The following is an 18,181-nucleotide window of genomic DNA, read 5'->3' as shown; positions in this document are numbered from 1 at the left end:
CAAACATCAACACTTTTTCAGGTGAAGCTTATACCTGCATCATCAAAAGGGAGTGGTGTTCTTTTCATCATACAGGTTTCACAAATCAACTGTCATTGTGGACCCCCGGAAGAGTAGATGATGCATTTGCCGCGGCTAATGGGGATCCTAATAAATACCAAAATTGTATGTACACTGTGGTTTCGACGCCGTATTTCCCTGACTGCAACAGCAAATTTGTCAGTGTTACCTATTGTTGATTTTTCAACGTACCCTTCCCCATTTTTTTGTGTTGATTCAGGTATTAAATTAACTCTTTAAGTGTTAAATGAACACTCATTAGTCAAAAAGAACAACAGTTTTGCTATTAACAACCAGTGTTAAACCAAAACCACACCATCATTATCATATTGCCCAGCATGTTCTATTACAGAATGTTCTTTAGAATTGTTTGTTTCAATATCTATGTTTTTGCATGTACATTGACTGATTAATTAATCATATGCTACTCAAATATAAATAACGTACATTTTTCCAAGCTAATCCAATCTGTTACTTGGAAATGTTTTTTCCAGGTTAGATGGTTTAGGTAGTCTCATATCTTATCCTTTTCAACCTGGCAGTCATTCTAAATGTAGGCTGTGGGTGAATAAAAATGTTGGATATCCCCACTCTGGCTGGATTCCAATAGGAATTACACATTACTTTGCAAGTCATCATATGTGACTCACAGGCCTGAAAACCATGAGTTTCAGGCCACTGTATTTATGTAAAACTAGGCCCTCAAAATAATGCCTCATCAAATACGTAATTTAACTTAATTTGAATTATAACATATTCACTTAGGATCTCACTTGTTGAAGGCCACCAGACTGAACATGGATGCAGGTTATCATCAAGGATCTCTCTGTACTTTGCTCCATTCATCTTTGCCTCAATCCTGACTAGTCTCCCAGTCCCTGCCTCTGAAAAACATCCACACAGCTGATGCTGCCACCACCATGCTTCACCATAGGGATGGTGCCAGGTTTCCTCCAGAACGTGACGCTTGGCATTCAGGTCAAAGAGTTTGATCTTGGTTTCATCAGACCAGAGAATATTGTTTCTCATGATCTGAGAGTCTTCATGTGCCTTTTGGCAAACTCATAGCAGGCTTTCATGTGCCTTTTACTGAGGAGTGGCTTCCGTCTGGCCACTCTACCATAAAGGCCTGATTGGTGGAGTGCTGCAGAGATGGTTGTCCTTCTGGAAGGTTCTCTGATCTCCATCGAGGAACTCTAGAGCTCTGTCAGAGTGACCATCGGGTTCTTGGTCACCTCCCTGACCAAGGCCCTTCTCCCCCGATTGCTCAGTTTGGCCTGGCGGCCAGCTCTAGGAAGAGTCTCGGTGGTTCCAAACTTCTTCCGTTTAATAATGATGTAGGCCACTGTGTTCTTGGGAACCTTCAATGCTGCCAAATTTTTTTGGTACCCTTCCCCAGATCTGTGCCTCGACAGGATTCGGTCTCAGAGCTCTACAGACAATTACCTTTGACCTCTTGGATTGGTTTTTGCTCTGACAACTGTGAGACCTTATATAGACATGTCCAATTAATTTAATTTACCACAGGTGGACTCCAATGAAGTTGTCGAAACATCTCAAGGATGATCAATGGAAACAGGATGCACCTGGGCTCCATTTCGAGTCTCATAGCAAATGGTCTGAATGCTTACGTAAAGGTATCTGTTTTTTGTTTTTAATACATTTGCAAACATTTCTAAAAACCTGTTTTAGCATTGTCATTATGGGGTATTGTGTGTAGATTTTTTTTTTTTATCCGTTTCAGAATAAGGCTGTAATGTAACATTTTTTAGAAGGTTAAGGGGTCTGAATAATTTACAAAGGCACTGTATTATCATTCACATTGGATGTAAAAAATAATAATAATAATTTTAAAGTGAGGTGAAGAAAAAATAACTGAGAAGGAATCTTAAATTGGTACTTTCCAACATTTGCGGCAGCAGGCTAGTTAGCCTACTTTTATGTGTGCTCAGTTGCGCATGCTCCGTCAACATTAAGAGGACAGAGAAACAAGACACATGCTGATTGCGCACAAACAAAACGCAATGAACAAATTGGCAAAACTTGTAAATGGTATGAAATAAATCAAAACGTGTTTTTTATAAGTCTATCAGGTTGTGAACTCTCCAAATAACGTTTCCACACCGAGAAAGCGAACAGTAAATTGCAACACACCACTCCCCTTCTTCTTGTCTCAACATTTCAAATGATACTCAAGACAGTTTTTTTTTCACACACATATTTTAGATGCATTGCTAATCATCTCAATAATCAGCTAGGCCTATTGCCACACGTGTTGTGTAGACACTGGACCAGTGTTGAATTAAACACCATCAGTGTTGATTTAACAGTGGATAATTTTGTATGCAGGTTAACCTTACAAGCATTTTGTGTTTTATCCCATGTTTTATACCATTTAATATCTCAGGTTTTTATGAAGAGGATAAATATAAAGCATTTAGCTAATATGCTATGTGTGATAACAGTATTTAAAATATTGAAAGGTATAAAGCATTATCAGTTCTTTAACGAACATTATTCAACTGTAATAACAAGCCAGTAGTAGGCATATTAATGAGGATCATAGTGTTTGGGTTTTCTATAGGCTATAAATATGCATGCCTATTGTCAAATCAACAAGTGTCAATAGTCGGCTAATTAGTTTCCCTTTACTCAAGTGGTGTAGGTTGAATCCATATTCTATTGCTTCTATTATTAGCTTTCGCAGGATGTCTTCTAGGAGGAAACGTGAAAAAACGAAGGTACGGAAATGCCAGAGTTCTACTTGGAAAAGGTCCAAACCCTGTTTTATCCAGAAGCATTTGACACACAGCCTAAATCTACGAGCTAGCGTTACGACCACTGTCTGATGAACTCTCTCTCATTATTGCATTATAAGGAACGATGTTTGCTATTCATTCGTATTCCTTAGAACGCATAAATACAAGTATTTTACCCATAGGTTACATGGCATCAACTTTCAGCTCCCCAAAAAAGAATGAAAGTTGTTTTCCATCACTTTCTTTAAATATAATTCTTACTACAGACGTATTATAACCAACTTGTTTTTAGTACAACAAAGTTTTAATAGCCAACTTACCTCGGTGAAAAAATTATCCATCGTCCTTAAATTAATCCACAAGGATCTCTGTATGCTAATCGCGCTGGCAAAACATGTGTTTTGATGTACAGGGCAAAGGCATCTTCTTTAGTCCATGATCAGAAATACATCTCTTCCAATAGTTCTCGGGACAGGGAAAAGGGAATCAAGTCTTCTGCGACTTCTGCCTTTGTTTCATAGATTACATTTCCAGCAAAATCAGCATTTGTTATTTCAAATAAAATTAAAATCAGTCTTCCGATATTGGCGAAAAACGCTGCGCGATAAAACTCAGTATGGAGGGAGATCAAATGCTGTGCACCTGGACACTTTGTCTGCCGAACATTCACATTGGTAAATAGTCCAACTTGCTGAAGTAAAGTATTTTAGGCGACTGGCGAGCCAAGTTTGGAGTGACTCCATCCGTAGATACTGTAGCTCCACCCAGCACTGGTTTGAATGGTAAAGTAAATCTCACCCCAGGATTGCCTCTCTTACCCCGCCTGCCGTCCAAAGGAGCCTAAAGTTTGAAACCTGACTGCGGACTGCCGCTGCGGAGATGTTCAAATAGTGTGAAATAAAACAGTGTGAAAAAGTAACAGCCTATGTCAATTGAGTTTTATAAGTAGGCAATAGGCATATGAACATGGATTCCATCGCGTGTAATCAAATAATGGAGTGTGCAGCTCACAATCATTTTATGAAACTGAAACTGACATAGGCCTATCCCACTGGGTACACACTGGTAGAGTGACCATTGTTTCCACGTCTTTTCAATTACATTATGTTGAATCAACATGGAAAAGACATTGAATTGAAGTCTGCCCAGTAGGACGTTGCAATATAGTGTAATTGCAGACCACAATTTGGGGCGTTTCTTGATATTGGCTCTCCTTGATATCAGGAAACGCCCATTGATGCCTGCCATTGGACAGTCCATTGACATCTGCCAATGATGAGTTCCTGCACTGTCCCACTCAGTTTAAATCAAGGAGCCATTTCCGGATTTCAGATGTCAAAAAATCACCTTTTAAAGGAATGCTTTAGATATGATTAGAATTGCATTTCTTCTGGCAAAGTGAGAGGCTAATAACTCTGGTGCCGTTCAGCTATCCTCAGCCAGAAACCTCACAATCTTAACCCGGTCAAGTTTGGTTTCTGTGCAAACCTTAGACAGTGTAGAAGGCAACCAAACATGTTTCATCATTCTACATTACATTTTGTCTACAGAACATGTCAATTAGCCCATGAAAATCAGTCATCATTACGCACCAATGAGACGAGCAGTGTTCACTTGATTGACAGTGTCTTGGTCCAATGACCACCTATTGGTTTGAAACATAGCTAGGTAGATAGCCAATGAGCTGGGATTTTCAGATATACAGTACCAGTCAAAAGTTTGGACACGCCTGCTCATTCAAAGTTTTTTTTTATTTGTACTATTTTATACATTGTAAAATAATAGTGAAGACTTTAATTCATTAATTTAATTCATTTAGATTCTTCAAAGTAGCCACCCTTTGCCTTGATGACAGCTTTGCACAATGTTGGCATTCTCTCAACCAGCTTCATGAGGTAGTCACCTGGATAGCATTTCAATTAACAGGTGTGCTTTGTTAAAAGTTAATTTGTGGATTTTCTTTCCTTCTTAATGCGTTTGAGCCAATCAGTTGTGTTGTGACAAGGTAAGGGTGGTATACAGAAGATAGCTCTATTGGGTAAAAGACCAAATCCATATTATGGCAAGAACAGCTCAAATAATTTAAGAGAAAAGACAGTCCATCATTACTTTAAGACATGAAGGTCAGTCAATTCGGAAGTGCAGTTGCAAAAACCATCAAGCGCTGAGAAACAGAGTAGGTGAACAGATGATCTCTGCATGTGTGGTTTTCACCGTGAAGCATGGAGGAGGAGGTGTGATGGTGTGGGAGTGCTTTGCTGGTGACATTGTCTGTGATTTGTTTAGAATTCAAGGCACACTACCAGCATGGCTACCACAGCATTCTGCAGTGATACACCATCCCATCTGGTTTGGCCTGGCGGGACTATCATTTGTTTTTCAACAGGACAATAACCCAACACACCTCCAGGCGGTGTAAGGACTATTTGACCAAGAAGGAGAGAGAGTGATGACCTGCATCAGATGACCTGGCCTCCACAATCACCTGACCTCAACCCAATTGAGATGGTTTGGGATGAGTTGGACCACAACGTGAAGGAAAAAGCAGACAACAAGTGCTTAGCATATGTGGGAACTCCTTCCAGACTGTTGGAAAAGTATTCCTCATAAAGCTGGTTGAGAGAATGTGTGCAAAGCTGTCCAAGGCAAAGGGTGACTACTTTGAAGAATCTCAAATATAAAATATATTTTGATTTGTTGAACTTTTTTTTTAGTTACTACACGATTCTGTATGTGTTATTTCATAGTGTTGATGTCTTCACTATTATTCTACATTGTAGAAAAACAGTCAAATAAAGAGAAACCCTTGAATGAGTAGCTGTGTCCAAACTTTTGACTAGTACTGTATCTGGTTTACAATTTAGAAATGAAAGCACTTTATGTATTTAGTTTGCCTAACAATTCATTCTGAATTGTTCCGCTGCTCTATGTTTGCTACATACTTCAGTCTGAGACTGACATAACTGAAGTCATTTGTGGTAATTTCAAAATGAGTGGTGTTTGTAACACTTGTCGTCTGGGGAAGGAGAGGAGGACCAAGGTGCTGCGTGGTAAGTGTTCATATTTTAAATATTTTAATGAACACTGAAAACAAAAACAACAAACAACCGACAAACAGTCCTGTAAGGTGCAACACAACACTAAACAGAAAATAACCACCCACAAAACACAATGGAAAACAGGCTACCTAAATATGGTTCTCAATCAGGGACAACGATTGACAGCTGCCTCTGAGAACCATACCAGGCCAAACACAGAAATAGAAAATCATAGACAAACTAACATAGACAACCCACCCAACTCACGCCCTGACCATACTAAAACAAAAGACAAAAACAAAGGAACTAAGGTCAGAACGTGACAGTATCCCCCCCAAAGGTGCGGACTCTGGCCGCAAAACCTGAACCTATAGGGGAGGATCTGGGTGGGTGTCTGTCCGCGGTGGCAGCTCTGGCACGGGATGTGGACCCCACTCCACCATAGTCTTTCTCCACCTCCTTAACCGCCTCCGTGGCCTCTTAAGAACGGCAACCCTCGCCGCCGACCTCGGACTGGGGACCCTAGCCACGGGTACTGGACGGACGGAAGACTCCGGCAGCGCCGGACAGGCGGGAGATTCTGGCATCGCCGGCGTGACAGGCAGCTCCTGGCTGACTGACGGCTCTGGCAGCTCCTGGCTGACTGGCGGCTCAGGACAGACGGGAGACTCTGGCCGCTCAGGGCAGACGGGAGACTCTGGCCGCTCAGGGCAGACGGGAGACTCTGGCCGCTCAGGGCAGACGGGAGACTCTGGCCGCTCAGGGCAGACGGGAGACTCTGGCCGCTCTGGGCAGACGGGAGACTCTGGCCGCTCTGGGCAGACGGGAGACTCTGGCCGCTCTGGGCAGACGGGAGACTCTGGCCGCTCTGGGCAGACGGGAGACTCTGGCCGCTCTGGGCAGGAGGAAGGCTCTGGCAGCACTGGACAGGCGGGAGCACCTGTAGGGAGAAGACGGAGAGACAGCCTGGTGCGGGGGGCTGCCACCGGAGAGCTAGTGCGTGGAGGTGGCACCAGGTAGACCGGACCGTGAAGGCGCACAGGAGGTCTCGAACAACGAGCCTGCCCAACCCTACCTGACTGAATAGCCAGTAGCCAGGCCAGTGCGGTGAGATGGAATAGCCCGCACTGGGCTGTGCTGGCGAACCGGGGACACCATGTGTAGGGCTGGTGCCATGTACACCGGCCCGAGGAGATGCACTGGAGACCAGATGCGCTGAGCCGGATTCATGGCACCTGGCTTGATGCCCACTCTAGCCCGGCCAATACGAGGCGCTGCAATGTCCCGCACCGGGCTATGCACACGCACCGGGGACACCGTGCGCCTGACTGCATAACACGATGCCTGCCCGGTCCCTCATGCTCTCCGGTAAGCATGGGGAGTTGGCTCAGGTCTCCTACCTGACTTAGCCACACTCCCCGTGTTCCCCCCCAATACATTTTTGGGGCTGCCTCTCGGGCTTCCAACCACGCCGCCGTGCTGCCTCCTCATACCACCGCCTCTCAGCTTTCGCTGCCTCCAGCTCAGCCTTGGGGCGGTGATATTCTCCGGCCTGTGCTCATGGTCCCTTGCCGTCCAGAATCTCCTCCCATGTCCAGGAGTCCTGCGATTCCGGACGCTGCTGCTGCTGCTCATTACCACGCTGCTTGGTCCTTTCTTGGTGGGTGGTTCTGTAACGCTTGTCGTCTGGGGAAGGAGAGGATGACCAAGGTGCAGCGTGGCAAGTGTTCATATTTTAAATATTTTAATGAACACTGAAAACAAAACAATAAACAACCAACGAACAGTCCTGTAAGATGCAACACAACACTAAACAGAAAATAACCACCCACAAAACACAATGGAAAACAGGCTACCTAAATATGGTTCTCAATCAGGGACAACGATTGACTGCTGCCTCTGATTGAGAACCATACCAGGCCAAACACAGAAATAGAAAATCATAGACAAACCAACATAGACAACCCACCCAACTCACGCCCTGACCAAACTAAAACAAAAGACAAAAACAAAGGAACTAAGGTCAGAACGTGACAGTGTTGTACAAAAGTCATCAGCGATTGGATCATTTCAAAACGCTGCTTTACACACGTGTGTTCTGGTTTTGGCTCAACCCATTTGTTTCTGGGACCAATCAGAGCGTTTAGAATGTGTTTGCGTTCTGGGTACTCAGATTCAGACTCATTGCAGAGAAGAAACTAAAGTCTGTGGGTGTGGTGTAGCGTTTGGCTGGAGCAAGGAGTTTGGGTAGCCAGGCAAGTATCTAGTCCCCCCATTTGAAGATTTCAAACGGTTGTTGTGTGTAAAACCAGTCTATGAATGCCAAATAATACAGTCAGTCCACCCTCAAAACACTAGTTTACTATTGTTAGATTATGCAATAGCCTATCATCTATAACTATATACAGGAAACAAAACAAAAAAATGCAACATGTAAAGTATCGGTCTCATGTTTTATGAGATGAAATAAAAGATCACAGAAATGGTCCACATGCACAAATGTTTTATTTCTCTCACATTTTGTGCACAAAATTTGTTTACATCCCTGTTAGTGAGCGTTTCTCCTTTGCCAAGATAATCCATCCACTTGACAGGAGTGGCATATCAATAACTGATTAAACAGCATGATCATTACACAGGTGCACCTTGTGCTGGGGATAATACAAGTAAACTTTAAAATGTGCAGTTTTGTCACACAACACAATGCCAAAGATGTCTTAAGTTTTGAGAGAGTGTGTAATTGATATGCTGACTGAAAGAATGTTCACCAAAGCTGTTGCCAGTGAATTGAATATTAATTTCTCTAACATAGCCGCCTCCAACGTCGTTTTAGAGAATTTGGCAGGACATCCAACCGGCCTCACAACCGCAGGTCCAGGATGCGAGCCCGACTGTTTTCCATTCTGAGTATTGACAACCTATACAGTCTTTTCTGAGACATTGTGCATTATATGTCCATTGCGCTGCTTACAATTTTAAATTAGTCTTGAATTATGCATGCCAAGCACCAGAGATAAGGGACTGTTGATATTGCAACCACAACTCAAATACTGGTTTACCAGTATGATCAAAATCATAAACTGCTTTCTTTTGTTTGAGCCCTAAAGAACTGTTGTCCACTAAAGATGATAATCTGTTTAGATCTACCAATTTATTGACTGTCCGGTTTCCAGACGACCTGTCCCGGAACTTCCTATACAGTTCATCTCTTTCCGTAATGTGGTGAGGTTGCCAAATAAGGAGAATGCGAGAGGCTCAATGAAAGATGTTGCATAACTGCTGTATTTGCACCACTCCCTTTTGCCCAGTTTCCCTGATGTTGCTACGACAATCAAGCAGTTTTTAACCTTCCCTGTCACTGTCGCTTCTGCGGAGAGATCGTTTTCTACACTATAACTCATAAAGAACTACCTAAGGAGCATTAGGTTTTTGGTCTGCTATGTTTGCCCCATAGCCTGACCATGGCATTTGTTTACCGATATCACCTTGCTTTCAATCAGTTCAATTATTTATTTTTCAAGGTCTGAGGCACTTTGATCTGTTACATTCTTGAATCCCAAGAAACAAATACTTAGCTTCCTAGTACATATGGAAATGAAAACGTTTTCAAACATTTGAGGGTTACTGTCAAAATTATTTATTAACAACAAAAATAGACATTGATGAAAGTCGCATTGGCCCCCAGAGCTCATGCACCCTCCCCCTTATCCTATGAACGACTACATTCACTTTTCATTTTGTGATGTGAAAATGAAGATTCTTTACATATAGGATATTCCAAATGTTGCTCTGTGTATCTGTTTGGACTTGGCTTCAAAGGGAATCATGTTACAACAGGGCTCTCCAACCCTGTTCCCTCAGAGCTACCGTCCTGTACATTTTCACGACAGCTTTAATCTAGCCCACATGGTAATTAGCTGGTTGATAAACTGAAACAGGTTGGTTACAACTAGTGTTGGAGCGAAAACCTACAGGACATTAGCTCTCCAGGGACAGGGTTGGAGAGCCATGTGTTACAGACTACAGTTAACAATTTTGCTTGGTTTCATGGCTTGGTATGAATCGCCATCTATTGGCCAATCAGAATACTAACAATGAAATGCATCGAATACGTTTCTTGTTCATAGTGCATGGCATACATTTTTATGCTAATTATTGGTCTATCATTTGATGTATTTATTTTTCATAAAATCACTGTTTTTTAAATTCTCTTTCAAAACAGTGATACAAAGACAACACTTAAACACATCGAATATACATTCTTTAGTCAGAATCAGAATCACCTTTATTCGTAAAGAACATTTACATATAGATGGAATTTGACTTGGTGAAATGGTGCAGAGAGCAATAGACAAAATATAAAGACACTATAAAGACAGAGGAATGTACACATAGTCTAAATACAGTATATAGGCATAGGTACAGAAGAGATAGAACAATTACGCATCATAGGAGTCTATCAGCAAATTTACAGTAGAGGAAATACAATTTACATTGGAAATATGTCTACTGTATATCAATAGCTAGGGTTCAAAATATCAGTATGCAGTGTTTGAACAAAAAAATTATGGGTAGCAGTGTATTTTAAGGTGCAAAAGTATACAGTGCCTTCAGAAAGTATTCACACCCCATGATTTTTTTTACATTGTTGTGTTACAGCCGGAATTGAAAACGGATTCAATTGAGATTGTGTCACTGGCCTACACACAATCGGGAATAAAAAGAAATGGAATAGAACTAAGCACAGGCAAAATCCTAGACAACAACCTCGTTCAGTTTGCTTTCCAACAGAAACTGAGAGACAAATTCACCTTTCAGCAGGATAATAACCTAAAACACAAGGCCAAATATACACAGGAGTTGCTTAACAAGACAACATGTTCCTAAGTGGCCTAGTTACTGTTTTGATGTAAATCAGCTTGAAAATCTATGGCAAGATGTCTAACAACCAACGACAGAGCTTGAAGAATTTAACAATTATGAGCAAATATTGTACATTCCAGGTGTGCAAAGTCCTTAGACTTACCCAGAAAGACTTGGTGATTCTAACACTCAGGGGTGTGAATACTTCTATAAATGAGATATTTCTGTATTTCATTCTCAATAAATTTGCAAACATTTCTAAAAACATGTTTTCACTTTGTCATTATGTGTCACGATTGTCGTAATAACATTCAGACCAAGGCGCAGTGTTATATGGGTTACACATCTTTTAATTCGTGAAACACACAAAAAAAACAATAAAGCGCCAACGACACGTGAAGCTATGGAGTGCTCACAGGCAACTACACATAAACAAGATCCCACAAAACACAGTGGGGAAATGGCTGCCTAAATATGATCCCCAATCAGAGACAACGATAAACAGCTGCCTCTGATTGGGAACCATACCAGGGAACCATACCAACATAGAAAAAAAAAAAAACCTAGAATTACCCACCCTAGTGACATTATGGCACATTGTTTGTAGATGGGTAAAAAAAAAATGTAATCGATCTTGAATTCAGGCTATAACACAACAACATGTGGAATAATTTATGGGGTATGAGTACTTTCTGAAGGCACTGTAGCTAACAAGGCCTTTAGTATGTCCTATTAGCCATATATTAGGTCTGAATTAAGGTGTCGATGAGGTGTCAACTATTCGCACACCCTGTACAAACACATATAAAACATACAAATCTACAAAAGCAAACTTTCCCTCACTGAAACTCAGGCTAAAAAATGTAGCATCATTGTCCAAATGCTTATGGAGAGCACTGTATATGAAACTACACAAATCCTGTGTATCAGACGAACATTATATGCTTTTGCTCACGTGTGGGGAGATGTGCTTCTTTTCTTCCACAGTGGTCCTTTCTGGTCCTTTATTTCTGCAAGAATAAGGTTATTTAGTGTAGGTAATATGTCGGTACTGTAACGGTTTTCTTTATGAGAAGGAGAGTCGGACCAAAATGCGGCGTGTAGATTACGATCCATGTTTATTGTGACTATAGCAACACGAATCTAAATACAAACAGTGTAAAATAATAAACGTAATGAAAACCGAAACAGCCTAAACTGGTGCAAACTAACACTAAGGACACTAAGGACAATCACCCACAAACACACAGTGAAACCCAGGCTACCTAAATATGGTTCCCAATCAGAGACAATGACTAACACCTGCCTCTGATTGAGAACCATATCAGGCCAGACATAGAAATAGACAAACAAGACATCCAACATAGAATGCCCACCCAGTTCACGTCCTGACCAACACTAAAACAAGGAAAACACACACGAACGATGGTCAGAACGTGACAGTACCCCCCCCTCCAAGGTGCGGACTCCGGACGCACAACTTAAACCTATAGGGGAGGGTGTGGGTGGGCATCTGTCCGCGGTGGCGGCTCTGGCGCTGGACGTGGACCCCACTCCATAATAGTCTTTGTCCACCTCCTTAGCGTCCCTAGATAGGTGACCCTCCTAAGAGACAGCTCGGGACAGAGGGGAAGCTCGGAACAGAAGGACAGCTCGGGACAGAGGTAGCTCGGGACTGATGGGTAGCTCAGCACTGAGAGGAAGCTCAGCACTGAGAGGAAGCTCAGGCAGGTGGTTGGATCCGGCAGATCCTGGCTGGCTGGCGGTTCTGGAAGATCCTGGCTGACTGGCGGATCCGGAAGATCCTGGCTGACCCGGAAGATCCTGGCTGACTGGCGGATCCGGAAGATCCTGGCTGACTGGGGGATCCGGAAGATCCTGGCTGACTGGGGGATCCGGAAGATCCTGGCTGACTGGGGGATCCGGAAGAGTCTGGTCGACTGGCGGATCCGGAAGAGTCTGGTCGACTGGCGGATCTGGAAGAGTCTGGTCGACTGGCGGATCTGGAAGAGTCTGGTCGACTGGCGGATCTGGAAGAGTCTGGTCGACTGGCGGATCTGGAAGAGTCTGGTCGACTGGCGGATCTGGAAGAGTCTGGTCGACTGGCGGATCTGGAAGAGTCTGGTCGACTGGCGGATCTGGAAGAGTCTGGTCGACTGGCGGATCTGGAAGAGTCTGGTCGACTGGCGGATCTGGAAGAGTCTGGTCGACTGGCGGATCTGGAAGAGTCTGGTCGACTGGCGGATCTGGAAGAGTCTGGTCGACTGGCAGATCTGGAAGAGTCCGGTCGACTGGCAGCTCTGGCTGCTCCATGCTGACTGGCTGCTCCATGATGACTGGCAGCTCTGGCTGCTCCATGCTGACTGGCTGCTCCATGCTGACTGGCAGCTCTGGCTGCTCCATGCTGACTGGCTGCTCCATGCTGACTGGCAGCTCTGGCTGCTCCATGCTGACTGGCTGCTCTGGCTGCTCCATGCTGACTGGCTGCTCCATGCTGACTGGCGGCCCTGGCTGCTCCATGCTGACTGGCGGCCCTGGCTGCTCCATGCTGACTGGCGGCCCTGGCTGCTCCATACTGACTGGCGGCCCTGGCTGCTCCATGCTAACTGGCAGCTCTGGCGGCTCCTTGCAGACTGGCAGCTCTGGCGGCATCCTGCAGACAGGCAGCTCTGGCGGCTCCTTGCAGACTGGCAGCTCTATGCAGACTGGCAGCTCCTTGCAGACTGGCAGCTCCTTGCAGACTGGCAGCTCCTTGCAGACTGGCAGCTCTATGCAGACTGGCAGCTCCTTGCAAACTGGCAGCTCCTTGCAAACTGGCAGCTCTATGCAGACTGGCAGTTCTGAACAGGCGGGAGACTCCGGCAGCGCTGTAGAGAAGGAAGGCTCTAACAGCGCTAGACAGGCGGGAGACTCCGACAGCGCTGGAGAGGAGGAAGGCTCTGGCAGCACTGGACAGGCGAGGCGCACTGTAGGCCTGATGCGTGGTGCTGGCACTGGTGGTACTGGGCCGAGGACACGCACAGGAAGCCTTGTGCGGGGAGCTGCTACCGGAGGGCTGGGGTGTGGAGGTGGTACTGGAAAGACCGGACCGTGCAGGCGCACTGGAGCTCTTGAGCACCGAGCCTGCCCAACCTTACCTGGTTGAATGCTCACGGTCGCCCTGCCAGTGCGGCGAGGTGGAATAGCCCGCACTGGGCTATGCAGGCGAACCGGAGACACCGAGCGCAAGGCTGGTGCCATGTAAGCCGGCCCAAGGAGACGCACTGGGGACCAGCTGCGTAGAGCCGGCTTCATGGCATTAGGCTCGACGCTCAATCTAGCCCGGCCGACACGCGGAGCTGGAATATACCGCACCGGGCTATGCACCCGCACTGGAGACACCGTGCGCACCACTGCATAACACGGTGCCTGTCCGGTCTCTCTAGCCCCCCGGTAAGCACAGGGAGTCTGCCCAGGTCTCCTACCTGGCATAGCCATACTCCCTGTTAGCCCCCCCCCCCCAAGACATTTTTGGGGCTGCCTCTCAGGCTTCCATCCGCTACGTCGAGCTGCCTCCTCATATCTGCGCCTCTCAGCTTTCGCAGCCTCCAGTTCTTCCTTGGGGCGGCGATATTCTCCAGGCTGAGCCCAGGGTCCTTTACCGTCCAGTTCTTCCTCCCATGTCCATTTCTCCAGGTGGTGCAGCCTCTCCCACTGCAGCTGCTGCTGCTGCTCCTGCTGCTGCTGCCTCTGTTCCTTCTCCTGCTGCACCTTGGTGCGGCTACACTCCCCTGGTTTAGCCCAGGGTCCTCTCCCGTCGAGGATTTCCTCCCATGTCCAGAAATCCTTATTGCGCATCTCCTCGCGCTGCTCCTGCCTGTTGACACGCTGCTTGGTCCGTTGGTGGTGGGTGATTCTGTAACGGTTTTCTTTATGAGAAAGAGAGTCGGACCAAAATGCAGCGTGTAGATTACGATCCATGTTTATTGTGACTATAGCAACACGAATCTAAATACAAACAGTGTAAAATAATAAACGTAATGAAAACCGAAACAGCCTAAACTGGTGCAAACTAACACTAAGGACAATCACCCACAAACACACAGTGAAACCCAGGCTACCTAAATATGGTTCCCAATCAGAGACAATGACTAACACCTGCCTCTGATTGAGAACCATATCAGGCCAGACATAGAAATAGACAAACAAGACATCCAACATAGAATGCCCACCCAGTTCACGTCCTGACCAACACTAAAACAAGGAAAACACACACGAACGATGGTCAGAACGTGACAGGTACTATGCTTTTCTTAGTTCTACATTGAGACAGCATACTAAGAGTCTGTTTCTTGTGTAACTTGCAATTTATTATATACTATATAAAAATGATATATTTACACCCAATGCCCCAGTAGACTCCATAAACAATATTATCACCACTGTTAATTCAATACATTGGTCAAATAAATGAATTATTTTAGGTGACTTTAATAAGAATTGGCTAGATAAATCCTCTGCTAAGGATAGAAAAACTATTGAAAATATATGTATTTTACTCAATTAATTAAATAACCAATGAGAGTCATACCACAAACTCATATTGGGACTTTGCTGGATTGGCTCTTGGTGGCACGTCCTGACAGGATTGTCCACCCAAGTTGATTAAAATACATGGGATTACTTTCCCACTGAATTCATAAAGGTATGTGATAAACATGGACCTTGGAGAACAGTGAAGTGTAGGGCTATCACCTTCCCTGGGTTAGCTCTGACTTAATACATCTGTTCAGAGAAAGGGATAAAAACTGGGCTAAGTACTGTAGAACCAAAAATCCAACTGATTGGGAGTCCTATAGAAAATTGAGAAACGCCAGTAAAACTAAAAGTAGAAATTCCTCCTAATGGATAGTCTTAAAAATAATTGTAAAAATCCACAGCAGTTCTGGAAATACACAAATGACCTTTTAAATAGGTCAAATAACCAACCTATTTGTCACGACTTCCGCTGAAGTCGGCTCCATTCCTTGTCCGGGTGGCGTTCGACGGTCGACGTCACCGGCTTTCTAGCCATCGCTGCTCCATTTTTCATTTATCCATTTGTTTTGTCTTGTTCCCTGCACACCTGGTTTTCATTCCCTAATCACACTGCATGTATTTATTCCTCTGTTCCCCCTCATGTCTTTGTGTAGAATTGTTTGTGTTACATGTCAATTTTGACAAGCCAGACTGGTGTTCGTATTATTCCGTGTTTTGTCACGAGGTATGTTTAATTGGTTGAACATAATTATTGTGACTGTTTGCACACTTTTTGCACTTGTGCCAATTGGCTGGAGGTCTTGACGCAAGTGGCGTCCGTCTGTTGGTTTCTCCTGCCTCAATAAAGTGTGCGCCTGTTCACAAATCTCTGCTCTCCTGCACCTGACTCCGCTCCCAGTACACACACCCTTGACACTATTAATCAAATAATCCTAAATGACTATGTCATTCAAGAGCCAGTAGATATAGATTAGGATTTTAACCATAAATTCTTATCTATTAGCTCATCTATTACCTCAAATAATAATTTCAACTACAATTCCATTAGTTCCATTTTGTCATTAGTTTTATTTGTCAAACAGCTGTCAGTCTAGCGTCGATCATCATGTCACCAGAATCAGACCCTCTGAAAGGTACTGGGTGTCGTGAGTGTGAAGTCAGGCGCAGGAAAACAGAGAGTTCAATATAGTGCTCTTTTAATGCACACACGGTGAACCACGGCCACTCCACTAAACACTGGGTGCTCAAAACAAAATGCCCCAGACACGGGGAACAAAAACAGTCCAGCACTATACACAAACCAACACGTTCGTCTGTATCAAACACCAGGGTTACAATAATCAATCCCGCACAAAGAAACGGGCGGGCTGGCTGGCTAATAAAGCCCAACTAATTATAACCAACTCAAAACAGGTGTAATCTATAAACACATAAGGAGGGGGAGAAAATAATCAGTGGCAGCTAGTAGGCCGGCGATGACGACCTCCGAGTGCCACCAGAACCCTCGATATTTATTGGAAAGGAGCATCAAGATCACAGTGCACTTTCACTACCATTTAAAGTTAATTTTAAATTACTTCATCTGCAGCCTAATAAACTGCATGGTTTCCCAAGTCGTAGTGGGAGGGCCACACATCATATCATCGTGTGACTCCAAGTTCCAAGTACTTCAATATGATGGTTATTATATATATTTCCACCGCCATTTCTCACATAATTCATTTTACTTGCGCCAAAAAAATCCCACCTTGTCTTGCAATTTTTGTTTTCTCGACCGACGCATTTTCTGTTTCCATCAGGCCATGACATTTTGATATATACTTTACTCACCTAAAAAGGTTGGATGTAAACCTGGTTAGTGCTAGGTATACATGGAACCAGGATATCGACACCCCAAATCAGACATCTAAAGCTGCAATATGTAACTTTTTGGGCAACCCGAACAAATTCACATATACACTCTCGCTGCTTGTTTTATCACATACACTGAAATTAGGCCAACTATTAGAATTTCTGTGGTTTCTGCATAGTGCATCTTTAACTTTAGAAAGATCAAACCAACTGATATACTGCCTATCCTCAATGATATAAATACTGTCATGTTGGTATGATGAGATTCGGGAGACAGGCTCAGGAATGCGTAACAGGGTTTTTTATTAAGCCTCAAATTACGGCGTCCCGTGTAAAGGCACGGGGACGAAGACCAAACAAACATGAGACATAGTGGAGTGATTTTTTTGTGTGTGAATGAATAATGGACAATGTGTAACGATCCTCTTCCTGTGAATGACTGGACCAAAGCGCAGCTTGAGACGTGTTCATGATATTTTATTAAAATCAGAACACTAGAACAAAAAATAACAAAGAGAAAAATGAACAGTTCTGTAACGAAACTAACAATACAGAAAACAACTACCAATAAAACCCATGTGGGCAAGAGCTACCTAAGTATGGTTCCCAATCAGAGACAACGATAGACAGCTGTCCCCAATTGAGAACCATACCCGGCCAAAAACAAAGAAATACAAAAACATAGAAAAAAATAACATGGATTGTCCACCCTAGTCACACCCTTGCCTAACCAAAATAGAGAATAAAAGCCTCTCTATGGCCAGGGCGTGCCACAATGTCAAATGTGACATAGGGAAGCACCGGAGTGAGTTGGGTGCGCAATTACGCAGGTACTGTCCCTGTATGACACAAACAACTGGATTCATTATCCCTTACATTGTAAGGTCCTGGGTGTCGTGAGGGTGAAATCAGGCGCAGGAAAGCAGAGTTCAATAAAGTGCTTTTTCTTTAATGCACACACGGTGAACTACGGTCACCCCACTTACGGGTGCTCAAACCAAATGCCCCAGACACAGGGAAACGAAAACAGTCTAGCACTAAATACACAAACATGTACATCTAATGCAAACTCCAGGGTTACAATAATCAATC

At 44.1% G+C, this 18,181-nt stretch overlaps 1 protein-coding gene across 1 annotated transcript in view; it reads right to left on the bottom strand.

The window, feature by feature from the left end:
* myo10 (myosin X) overlaps positions 1–3,584 on the bottom strand; it is a 258,704-nt gene extending 255,120 nt beyond the window's left edge. The window contains exon 1 of the mRNA XM_036985483.1: positions 3,140–3,584. Within this exon, the coding sequence (XP_036841378.1) occupies positions 3,140–3,160 (21 nt within the window). The 5' untranslated portion in view covers positions 3,161–3,584. The remainder of the gene's footprint in view (positions 1–3,139) is intronic.
* Between the last annotated feature and the right edge of the window lie 14,597 nt (positions 3,585–18,181).

Source organism: Oncorhynchus mykiss, chromosome 8 (genome assembly GCF_013265735.2).
Source record: "Oncorhynchus mykiss isolate Arlee chromosome 8, USDA_OmykA_1.1, whole genome shotgun sequence".
In the NCBI taxonomy this organism is placed as follows: domain Eukaryota; kingdom Metazoa; phylum Chordata; class Actinopteri; order Salmoniformes; family Salmonidae; genus Oncorhynchus; species Oncorhynchus mykiss.
The sequence above is the reverse complement of the archived record's forward strand: the minus strand, read 5'-3'. Positions and strand labels throughout refer to the sequence as shown.